The following is a 10323-nucleotide window of genomic DNA, read 5'->3' on the forward strand; positions in this document are numbered from 1 at the left end:
GGGGGCGGCTGTTCCCGCCCGCTGCTGGCGGGCGCGGGAGGCCGGCCGGCGGAAGGACAGCTCGCTCAGCCAATCGGAACCGGCCGGAGGGAGCGGGTGGGCGGGTCATCCGCCCGGCGGGGCCGAGGGGGCGGGGCGGCGCGCTCGGCGGCCAACGAGGGCGGCGGGCGGGCGGCCCTCAGCCAATAGGCGCCGAGAGGGCGGGGCCAGGCGCCGCCGCGGCTTCCAAGATGGCGGCGGGTGCGTGAGCGCGGCGGTCAGTCAGTCGGTGAGGCCGCCGGCGGGAGCAGGGCCGCGGCCGGGACGGGGCCCCGCCGCCCGCCGCCATGAAGGGCAAGGAGCGCTCGCCGGCCAAAGCCAAGCGTTCTCGGGGCGGCGGGGGCGGCGAGGACTCGGCGTCCTCCTCCTCGTCGGCGCGGGGCGAGCGGAGCAGCAAGAAGCCGAGCGGCTCCGGCGGCTCCAACGGCAGCGGCGGGAAAGCGGCGGCGGCGTCCAACGAGAGCAACAGCGGCAGCAGCCGGCGCGGCCCGCACCCGGACAAGGCCGCCCGCGCCGGCAGCCGCGAGTACGAGGCCGGGGCGGCGGCGGCGGCGGCGGGCGGCAGCCGGCACGGCTACGGCGGCGGCAAAGCCGCAGAGGCGTCGCGGAGCAGCAGCAGCCGCGGCGGCGGGGGTGAGTCTCGGGCCGCGGCAGCGGCCACGTCCTCCTCCTCCTCTGAGTCAGGCGGCGGCGGGGAGTACAAGACGCTGAAGATCAGCGAGCTGGGCTCGGCGCTGAGCGACGAGGCGGTGGAGGACGGGCTCTTCCACGAGTTCAAGCGCTTCGGCGACGTGAGCGTCAAAATCAGCCGCCTCCCGCCTGGCACCGGCGCGGCCGACGAGCGCGTGGCCTTCGTCAACTTCCGGCGGCCCGAGGACGCCCGTGCGGCCAAACACGCCCGCGGCCGCCTCGTGCTCTACGACCGCCCGCTGAAGATCGAGGCCGTGTACGTCGGGGCCGGCGGAGGGAGCAGCCGGCGGCGCAGCAGCCGCTCCCCGGCGCTGCTGGACAAGGAGTCTCCGTACGGCACGGCGGCCGTGGGGGTGGCGGCCGCGGCGGCGGCGGCCGTGCGGCACCCGCCGGCCGGGGCCACGCAGAGGGCCTTGTCGCCCGCCGGCAGCGGCGGGGCCCTGGGCTACCGAGACTACCGTCTGCAGCAGCTCGCCCTGGGCCGCCTCCCGCCTCCTCCCCCTCTGCCCAGGGAGCTGGAGAGGGAGAGGGACTATGGGGGTTTCTACGAGGCGCGAGTGCGGCCGGCCTACGGGCTGGAGCGGGTGGCCGGCGTGGCGGCTGCCGGGGGCTTCCGCGGCGGAGGAGGGGGAGCTGGAGCCGCGGGCGAGGAGGAGATCAGCCCCGAGGATGACCAGCGAGCCAACCGCACGTTGTTCCTGGGCAACCTCGACATCACCGTCAGCGAGTCCGACCTGCGCCGGGCTTTCGACCGTTTCGGGGTCATCACCGAGGTGGACATCAAACGGCCGGGGCGCGGGCAGACCAGCACCTACGGCTTCCTGAAGTTTGAGAACCTGGACATGGCGCACCGGGCCAAGCTGGCCATGTCGGGGAAGGTGCTGTTGCGCAACCCCATCAAGATCGGGTACGGCAAAGCCACCCCGACTACCAGGCTCTGGGTGGGTGGTCTGGGGCCGTGGGTGCCGCTGGCCGCCCTGGCCAGGGAGTTCGATCGCTTTGGCACCATCCGCACGATCGATTACCGCAAAGGCGACTCCTGGGCCTACATCCAGTACGAGAGCCTGGACGCGGCGCAGGCGGCCTGCACCCACATGCGGGGCTTTCCCCTGGGGGGCCCCGATCGCCGCCTCCGCGTCGACTTTGCCGACACCGAGCATCGGTACCAGCAGCCCTACCTGCAGCCTCTGCCCTTGCCGCCCCCTGCTCATTACGAGCTCGTGGCGGAGGCGGCTGCGTTTGGGGCTCACCGGGGAGCCCCACCTGATCCTCTTCGGGGGGCCCGGGACAGGACGCCACCGTTACTCTATAGAGACCGCGACAGAGACCTTTATCCCGAGACAGAGTGGGTGCCTCCCCCACCCCCTGTACGGGATAGGAGTAATCGGGCAGCTGCCTACGACCCACTGGAAAGCCTCGAGCGCCGCCGGGACGGTTGGTCCTTGGAGCGGGACCGAGGGGAGAGGGAACTGGGCAGTAGCAGTAGGGATCAGCCCAGGAAACGGAGGCTGGCGGAGGACGGGGGCCGGCACTTGGACCGCTCTCCGGACAGCGAGCGCTCCTCCTCCTCCCGCAAGCGCCACTGTTTAACCACGACCTCTCCCCCCGACCGCAGCCCCGAGCTCCTGGCGGGGAGGGAGCGTTACAGCAGCGACCCCGAGCGTTCGTCCTCCCGTTTGCTTCTGTTGGAGCGGCCTTCGCCCGTGCGGGAGTCGCGCAGGGGCAGCCTGGAGCGGGGGCAGAACGACAAGCGCGACCGCAAGAACTCGGCCGAGCGGGAGCGGAAGCACCGCGCCGCCGCCGCCGCGCAGGAGGGCAAGAGCCCCGCCAAAAAGGACGAGCGCGCGGCCGAGGGCGGCGGCTCCCGCCTCAAACCGCCGCCTCAGAAACAGCAGCAGGACGGAGCGCTGCAGGCCGGGGCGGCCCCCAAGCTGTGCCTGGCTTGGCAGGGGATGCTCCTGCTGAAGAACAGCAACTTCCCGTCCAATATGCACCTGCTTCAGGGAGACCTCGGCGTCGCCAGCAGCCTCCTGGTGGAGGGAGCGACCGGGGGCAAAGTAGCTCAGCTCAAGATCACCCAACGGCTTCGCCTGGACCAGCCCAAGCTGGACGAGGTCAACCGGCGCATCAAAGTGGCCGGTCCCAACGGCTACGCCGTCCTTTTGGCTGTGCCCGGCACGTCAGACAACCGCCCCGCAGCCGGGGCTGCCGAGGCCGCCACCACCTCCACCCAGAGGCCGCTCAGGAATCTGGTGTCCTATCTAAAGCAAAAGCAGGCTGCTGGGGTGATCAGCCTCCCTGTGGGGGGGAACAAGGACAAGGAGAACAGCGGGGTGCTGCACGCCTTTCCGCCCTGCGACTTCTCCCAGCAGTTCCTGGACTCCACGGCCAAGGCGTTGGCCAAATCAGAGGACGACTATCTGGTCATGATCATCGTGCGTGGGGCGTCCTAAGGCCCTCGTGTTCTCTGTACCCAACCCTGCCTACTCCTCCACACAGCCCCTCCAGCGTGTGCCAGGTGCTATGGGATACAGCCTTAGCCAGCCCTCTCGTTGTTTCCATTAGCTCTCCGTTTGTAGGTGACTTTCCCTGCCCGGTTTGGTTGGGTTTTTTTTCTGTTACTACACTTTTCCATAAGGTTAGAAGCCAGTGAAGGTTGGTTAGGTGTTAGTGTGAGTAGGGTCTTTGCAGAAAGCCCCTGTGGGTGGGGGCAGAGGGAGGCTAAGCCTGCTTTGAGTTACACACAAAAAACAAAGAGGAAAAAAAAGAACAATTGTGGGAGGGGGGGAAAGAGCAAACTCCCGTCTTCTCGGTTTTGATTCGTGTCCTTTTTTCATTTCATGTATTTTTAAAGCAAGTTCAGTAGCTCATCCTCCACTGAGCCCCAAACCAAGCAGACCAGATTGAAAGCACTCGGTAGTTGAAACGGGAAGCCACAGACTGGCTGGTGTCAGCTCATTTGGGGTTGGTTTGAGTCCTCGTGCCCTTGGGCACGCGACACCCCTTTCCTCAGGAGCCTCAGTGTTTATTTTCCCCTTTGAGTTGAATGGCTCAAGGTTGATGTCTTTTTCAGGTGACCAGCACCTGCTCTCGGGTACACTGCAGAACATTTGAATTCCTTTCTTGGGTGTTTGGTAATTTCATCCAGCCCCTCAGAATGCATGCACTGAAAGTCTGCTTTTTTAACAGGTGTATTTCTCCTCTCTCTCTGAGTTCTGTTGTATCCCATAAATGCACTTTGGGTTTGTAGCAGCGACAATGTTTGGTAACTAGCTGAGGACTTTTGTTACAAACCATGAATGTCTCGTGCTTACTCTGGTATGCAAGAAACAAGGAGGTGCTTTAAGAATAACTTCAGTTATCTTGTGGGGTTTTGTTTTTACTGCCTTTTTTTTGGGGGGGGGGGGGAGGTTGTTTTGTTCTTTCAAAGAGTTGCAGGTACAGTGGGGTCTGGTTTCACAGTGCAAACTCTGAGCAAGTGTGCTTCTCTCCAGAGATGGTTTTAATTCTGTGATAATTTAATTACCTAAAAGTTCTCATTAACATTTTACCTCTTTGTTAATAGCAAGAAACTGCTGTCTGCTAGGGACTTTTCAGGTACAGTGGGCATTACATGAGGTTTATCACAGGCATCTGGAGTCAAGTGGTTTTAAGCAACTTGGAGAGGTATTAAAAAATACTCCAAGGTGTGGAGGTTTGAGCTCTTGTTCCTGTGATTCTAGGAAGACACAGTTTGGGTTTTTTTTCCCCCCAGGAATGTGGTTCATTTGAAGTCTTTTCCCCCACCCTTGTTGGGTGCATTTCTCCAGCTCTCGTGGCCAGCCCCCCTCATCCAGGCATTGAGGGCAGAAGAAGGGATCTAAATCCCTGGTGTTTTGTTTTGCAGCTCCAAGGGTGTTGCAGCTGAGCTTCTAACCTGAAGTGTAAACCTGACTCTATCGATTTCCAGGCCCCAAAATTCTAATCTTGCACTTAAAGACAGAATGTGATGTCTTGCACTTAGCCATGTTTTCCAGAGACTTGGGCAACGTCAGAGTGATGCTACTTCACTCTGTTGGCCCTCTGATGGGCAATTGCTACAAGGGACAAGTTGCTTTCCGTTTCAACTAGTCCCACAGGATAAAAAAAATCAAGTTGGAAATGGGGAGCAGTGAGTGAAGGAGGAAATGCCTTGAATGTATTTTATGGGCACAGCAGTTTTCAAGTGTGACTGGACTCGCTGTCCCAAAGCGCTGAATTCCCGAACCACTCGTCAGAGAGTGCTTTGGTTCCCGTGGGCTCAGATTTCCTTTGTGTGACCGGAGTGGGTAGCTGTTGTATCCCAAGCATCATGGTGAACTGAGAACTCGAATGTGGCAGCGTATCTCCAAAACAGGTTTGTGTTATACAGCTGCTTTTCCTTCTAAATGGAAACCTACAAACCTCATTTAATGCTCTTAAATGTTTGAGGGTAAAAGCCCAGGGTTTCTGGGTGGTTGTCCTTCAGTGTGAATGTAACAGATGGCAGGATTCAGCTGTTCATCTTACTATTAACAATGAGAGCTTTTTTGAGATGACACCAATAAGGCAAATGACTCTGTTCTAGAAGATACAGTGTATTTACCACTTATTGCAAAGAATGTGTGTTTTAATTCTCACGGGTGTCTGTTGTGTGTCAGCAGGTAAGCCACACTGCTGCTAACTCCCCCCCAGTGCTGCTGGCATTCACAGGGAGTTCTCTCATTGCATTCGACATGAGTCACTTGAGTTTTAAAGGACAGAAACTTGAACTGCTGGGAATTCAGATCTGCCCCAAACCAAAACACCAAAAGGAAGCACTAACGTTGTTTGTGTTCAACACTTCAACTTGCTGAGAACAGTGTTTGTCATGCTGATACGCAGGAGGCACCTGGTTTTAAAACCCATAAAACTTGGGGTCAACGTAGCTTGTCAAAGCAAACTCAGTGTGGGAATGCTGTTGGAAAGAGCATCCTAGGTGCACTTCCATTTATCCTTGTGAAACAGTGGTGGTTCTACCTGCCATGAGCGGGAATGGTGCAGTGCTGGGGGGTGATGAGGAACAGGCACGGCTGTGTTTGGCCCCAGGTTTTCTGGTTCCTTATTTAATGGGAGTACCTGCTTCTTTACATCTGGTTTATTTGTGGTTGCTGCTCTGTTTTGTAAGCAAGGATTTTTAACACCCTTTGAGGGTTCTTAATGTCAAACCTGGCACAGTTGACTGGCAGCGTTTGGTTTTGCTTACGCTGACGTGCTGCCGCGGAGGCAGGTGCAGCCAGCTCGGCTGTGCTTTTCTCTGAGGCTCTGCAGTGTGAACCGTTGGGGTCACTTGTCCACTAAGAGTCGTCTTGGCCAGGGCTGAACACGAGTAGAAGCCTGTATGTGATACCACTTCTGCCTAGAGCAGCACAGCCGTAGCAGACCTGCGCCGTGTCTCGCTGCGTGCGGCGCTGGTGGCTCTGGCCAGAGCTCAGTGCTTCCTCTGCCGTTGCAGCTGATGTTCCTGTATTTCATGGGTTTGTCGGATCAGTGTGGAAAGGATGTCCTGTTCCTGCATCATTTCACAGTCGGGCTTTATGCTTTGGGGAGAGAACCTCAAATGACTCATACTTTTTGTTTAAGGCTCTAGTTGTTGGCTTGGTTTGGTTTTTTTTGGTGTTTTTTTCTGTTTTTAATTGGAGACTTTATGCAACTTCCTTGGCTGCTGGCCAGTGGCTTTGCTTTGCTCCCATCCGCTGTTCACCGCCAGCGCGGCGCGAGCACTGACGTTACCCTCAGCCCCGGAGGTTTCGGGCTCCTGGGCTGCAAATACCGACCCATCCTTGTGAGCATTGTGCAGAGAGAGAAGGGTGTCGTGTGCCAGGAAGGTGAATCTCACCCTCTCTCTCGTTTTCTTTTGACAAGGATGTTAAAAGGATTGAAGTGGTTTGGTGACAGCTCGCTCGGCCCCTCGCGGAGGGCAGAGAAGAGAGGTGCATCGGTTGGGGGAACCATCTGGTTGATGGTAACTGAGGTGAAAGGCCTTAAGTATTAAACAGGGAGGAGGAGTGAATCAAAATTGTGAAGACAGGTTGAAAAACTCTGAGGACTCAGGGAAAAATGGCTCGGGAAAACATAGTTCCTGGCTCTAAGCAAAACAGTGTTGAGGGCAGTACTCCTGGGGAGTCTGCTGTACGCCTGGTGAGCAGAAACCAGAGTGGAAGAAACGATTGCCATGTGACTGTAGAGCTTTTGGGGTTCTTTCCCCTGCGTCTCTCCCTTCGTTACTTTGTGCAGGCAGCAGGGGACGGACGTTCCGATGGCTGCTGAACGGAACGATGAGGTGATTTTTGTATTAGGCTTAAAGCAGACTGGATGGTTCAGGGAATGGTTAATTGAACATTTTGCTTCGTGGAGTTTTGATTGTGTGAAAATGATGGGTGAGAAATATTTACTTGAATAGTAGCAGTTTTTTAATCCTCTGAGGTGTGTCTTTGATTTGACCTTTCCTGTTGGAGTTGGCTGCTGTTCGAACTACGCAGCGAAACGAGAACAAAAGAGAAACTTCTGACACTACATTTCGCATTTTCGTTGATAAGTTGCCTTCAGGAAATACTCTTTGAGGAAAGTCAACCCAATTGCCCACAGTTGGGTTGGTTTTTCTCAGCATTGATTATTTTGACCTGTCCCATGAACTGTTACTGAAAGTTGAATGATCATCAGTACTGTAAGCCTATTTTAACCTTGGTCCAAAAAGAAGCCCTGCACTACTTGTTCTGCATCTATCCATAGAAGGTGACTTCATGTCAAGGTTTCGTGCCCATGGGTGCTATTTGGTGCTTTTTGAAGTAGAATATTCAGAAAGGCCTTGTAGCTCTTTTCTGTTCATCTGTATAACATAGGGAGGGGGGGGGAAAAAAGCACCCCAAACCTGTTGTATACATTTGTATTGAAATAACATTTTCTTTCCTCCTGCAAGCAAAGCTGGTGGACTGCAGAAGACACCCACATGGGATACCAAGCTCTAATGGACCTTTGGGAAGAGAAGCTGTGGCTTATGTGGAGTTTCCATGGGCCTCCCGATGGAAGAAAGCTTATCTGTTTAGTATTTGTGCATTTTACTAAAATGGCAGCTTTAAAAACAGTTGTGTATCTGCTATTGTGATGCCAATGCCCGTGTTTTAAGTGGAAAAAAAAAATGACCTCTTTGCTTTGTGCTGTGTACACAAGATTGCTGGAAAAAAAGTAAAGGAATACCCTTCTTATGGCTCACACAGCTTGAAAGTAGCTGTCACTCAAACGTGCGCTCACAGTTGAGCTGATTTTGTTTCATTCTAAATAAATTGTTTCTTTTGAGGAAAATGGTTTTTCTGCCTGGAAGTGAATTGACGACAAACGTTCGACCCCTTTGGTTGCAGCAGAGGGGTTTCACTTGCTGCTGCTGCTCCGTGTCCCATCTGATAGTTGTGGGTCTTTGAGCAAGAAGCAGGGAGAACCGACACCTTTCGCGTTGACCCAGCCTGTCGTGCCGGAATCGGAAGGAATCTAGTTGATTGTCTTGCTGTGGCACCCTCTTGGTTTGCAGTGAAACAAAAAAACCCAGGGGGTCTCTGGCTGCTTTACTCCTCACCTTGACGAGGAAGCGGTGCTGCTGCTGCTGGCATGCAAGAAGCAGGGAAGCACCACCCTGTGTGTCGCTCAGAACCGTGTCCAAGTCTGGGGCTTCGCTGGTTGGAAGAGCTGGAGTTCCTCACTGTTAAGTGTCTGATTTCTGTTGCTCACCAGCACGTTTGCCTTTAGTTCTGATTCTCGTTCCTTTTGGTTTTTTTAAGTTTTGAAGAAAAAAAAGAGAGTGAGTTTGGGAATTGCTTTGAATCTTGCACGTAAACCTTTGCACCACATGTCCAAAAGAGAAGTGAGTCCTTACAGTGGTGCTTAAATGCTGTTAATAAAGCCTTTCCTGCCGCACGCCAGGCGCTCCTCCGTCTCCAGGGGCTTCCCGAGCCGGTGGTGCGGTGATGGGTTTAGTGCTGGATGGATGAAGAGTTCCTGAGAGCTAGAGTTGGTAATTTAAAACCTGGTGGTTTCTTTGAGTTGGTGTCTCAGTGCCTGGTTTTGACCGGTTTGGAAGCGAATGGCTCCACACGCCTCGGATGTGCATGTGCCCTGCTCGCGTCCCCGGGACGGCCGCGCGTGCGCTTGCAGCCGCCTCCCGGTGTAGTACAGATGGTGAGAGGACAAGTATCACGGAGGCGGCCTGAAAATGTCGTGTGCCGTAGTTGCTGCGTCCTCCCGTTTCACTTGGGGGCTCCTGAGCTGTGGAAGGCTGTTCCAGTGCAGGAGTCCAACGCCGTGCTTGCCGCAGGAGACTTCGGGGCACGTCTGACGACCGCAGACGCCAAGAGGAAGCTGAAAAGCCGCTGCCGCATCGTTGGCCTCTGAAGCCTCTCGTGTTGTGTTTGCTGGGCTCTTAGAGTCAATGTGACGTGCAGATGAAGACACCTTGACATGCAAGCTTGCCCTCATTGCCTTGACATGCTTCTAACCTCCCGTGGATCACGAAGCTGGTGCTGTCCTGCAGCCCTGCAGGATCGTTGCTGGGCTGCGGGTGCCTTTCGACAGAAGGATGCCGTGGTTGTGTCTGCAAGGTGTCTCTTCCTGGGGCAAAGAGCTGTGTAAACCCCTGAAACAGGTAAGGGGGTTTAACAAGTTGAAATGAATTGTAATGTAAAAGGAGATGGCTTTGTTGTTTGCCTTGTTTGGTTGGGGGTGTCTTTGAATCTCCAGTCTACTGGCTTTCACTAACGTGTTTTGCTTCCGTGTGCTGCTCCCACCTGCTCTGGGGATGGGAACAGAGCAAACTCTTGGCTGTGGCTTCTATGTTTTGCTTTGGGGTCCCTCCTTAAGGAACAGGAGGTTTCTCTGCCTACCTGGGGCAAGGTGCCACACGGCTAAAACTACAGGTTGTCAGCTTGAGTTGTTATTTTGACTTGATGAACTGCTTGAGCGAGCACTGCTCTAACCCAGAATGCTGTTTGTCATGTGGATGTGTTGATGTGGAAAGCCAAGGCAATGATGAGGCAAAGCTCTCAATGTGTGTATGGGATGCTGGTGTAAGCTTTTCAGTGGAGCTGCTTCTTGTCAGTGGGGACGGTTGTAGATGCTGCTGGTCATGAGGGGAAGGCAGTGGGGAGGGGAGACTCATGAGATGCTGTTTCTTCTAGAAGTTGGTTGAGGTGTGACCTCTGAATCTGGGATGATTTGATGTGGTCTACAAAAGCAGTGATGTGAGGCAGGTTTCAGCCTTGTTAACGTGGCTGGGGGGTTGATGCCAACAGATGAGTGATCTGGCAGTGTGACCCAAATAAAGGAGGTGTTTTTGACAGCCAGGGCTTGGGTGCTCTCCCTCTCCTGGGTACACTTGTGACAAACGGGGCCATCAGTGGCTGTTCCAGGAGAGGTCGGCCTCTCTGACTCAGATATCACCATGTGTTTGGCTGGGAGGTTGTTCCCTGCCTCCTCTGCACTCTGTGTTGGTTCTGCAGGCCTGGAGGTACCGTGGGGCTGTGGTGTGGGATCATTCTGAGGCTGCTTTGTGGGAGCGAGTTGTTCCCCGTG

At 55.5% G+C, this 10323-nt stretch overlaps 1 protein-coding gene across 3 annotated transcripts; it reads left to right on the forward strand.

The window, feature by feature from the left end:
• The first annotated feature begins 231 nt into the window (after positions 1-231).
• Positions 232-8067, forward strand: RBM15 (RNA binding motif protein 15). Of its 3 annotated transcripts, none has more exons than XR_009820260.1 (2): positions 232-3308; positions 7685-8067. XR_009820260.1 is itself a non-coding variant. In XM_062013361.1 (1 exon), the coding sequence occupies exon 1, from the start codon at positions 327-329 to the stop codon at positions 3180-3182; it is 2856 nt and encodes a 951-aa protein (XP_061869345.1). In that variant the 5' UTR covers positions 232-326; the 3' UTR covers positions 3183-4111. The 3 variants fall into 3 exon arrangements, 1 of the variants encoding a protein (XP_061869345.1); XR_009820261.1 differs by having other exon boundaries at positions 232-3247; positions 7690-8067; XM_062013361.1 differs by lacking the exon at positions 7685-8067 and having other exon boundaries at positions 232-4111.
• Positions 8068-10323: the final 2256 nt, after the last annotated feature.

The sequence above is a fragment of the Colius striatus genome, chromosome 22 (assembly GCF_028858725.1).
Source record: "Colius striatus isolate bColStr4 chromosome 22, bColStr4.1.hap1, whole genome shotgun sequence".
NCBI lineage: Eukaryota > Metazoa > Chordata > Aves > Coliiformes > Coliidae > Colius > Colius striatus.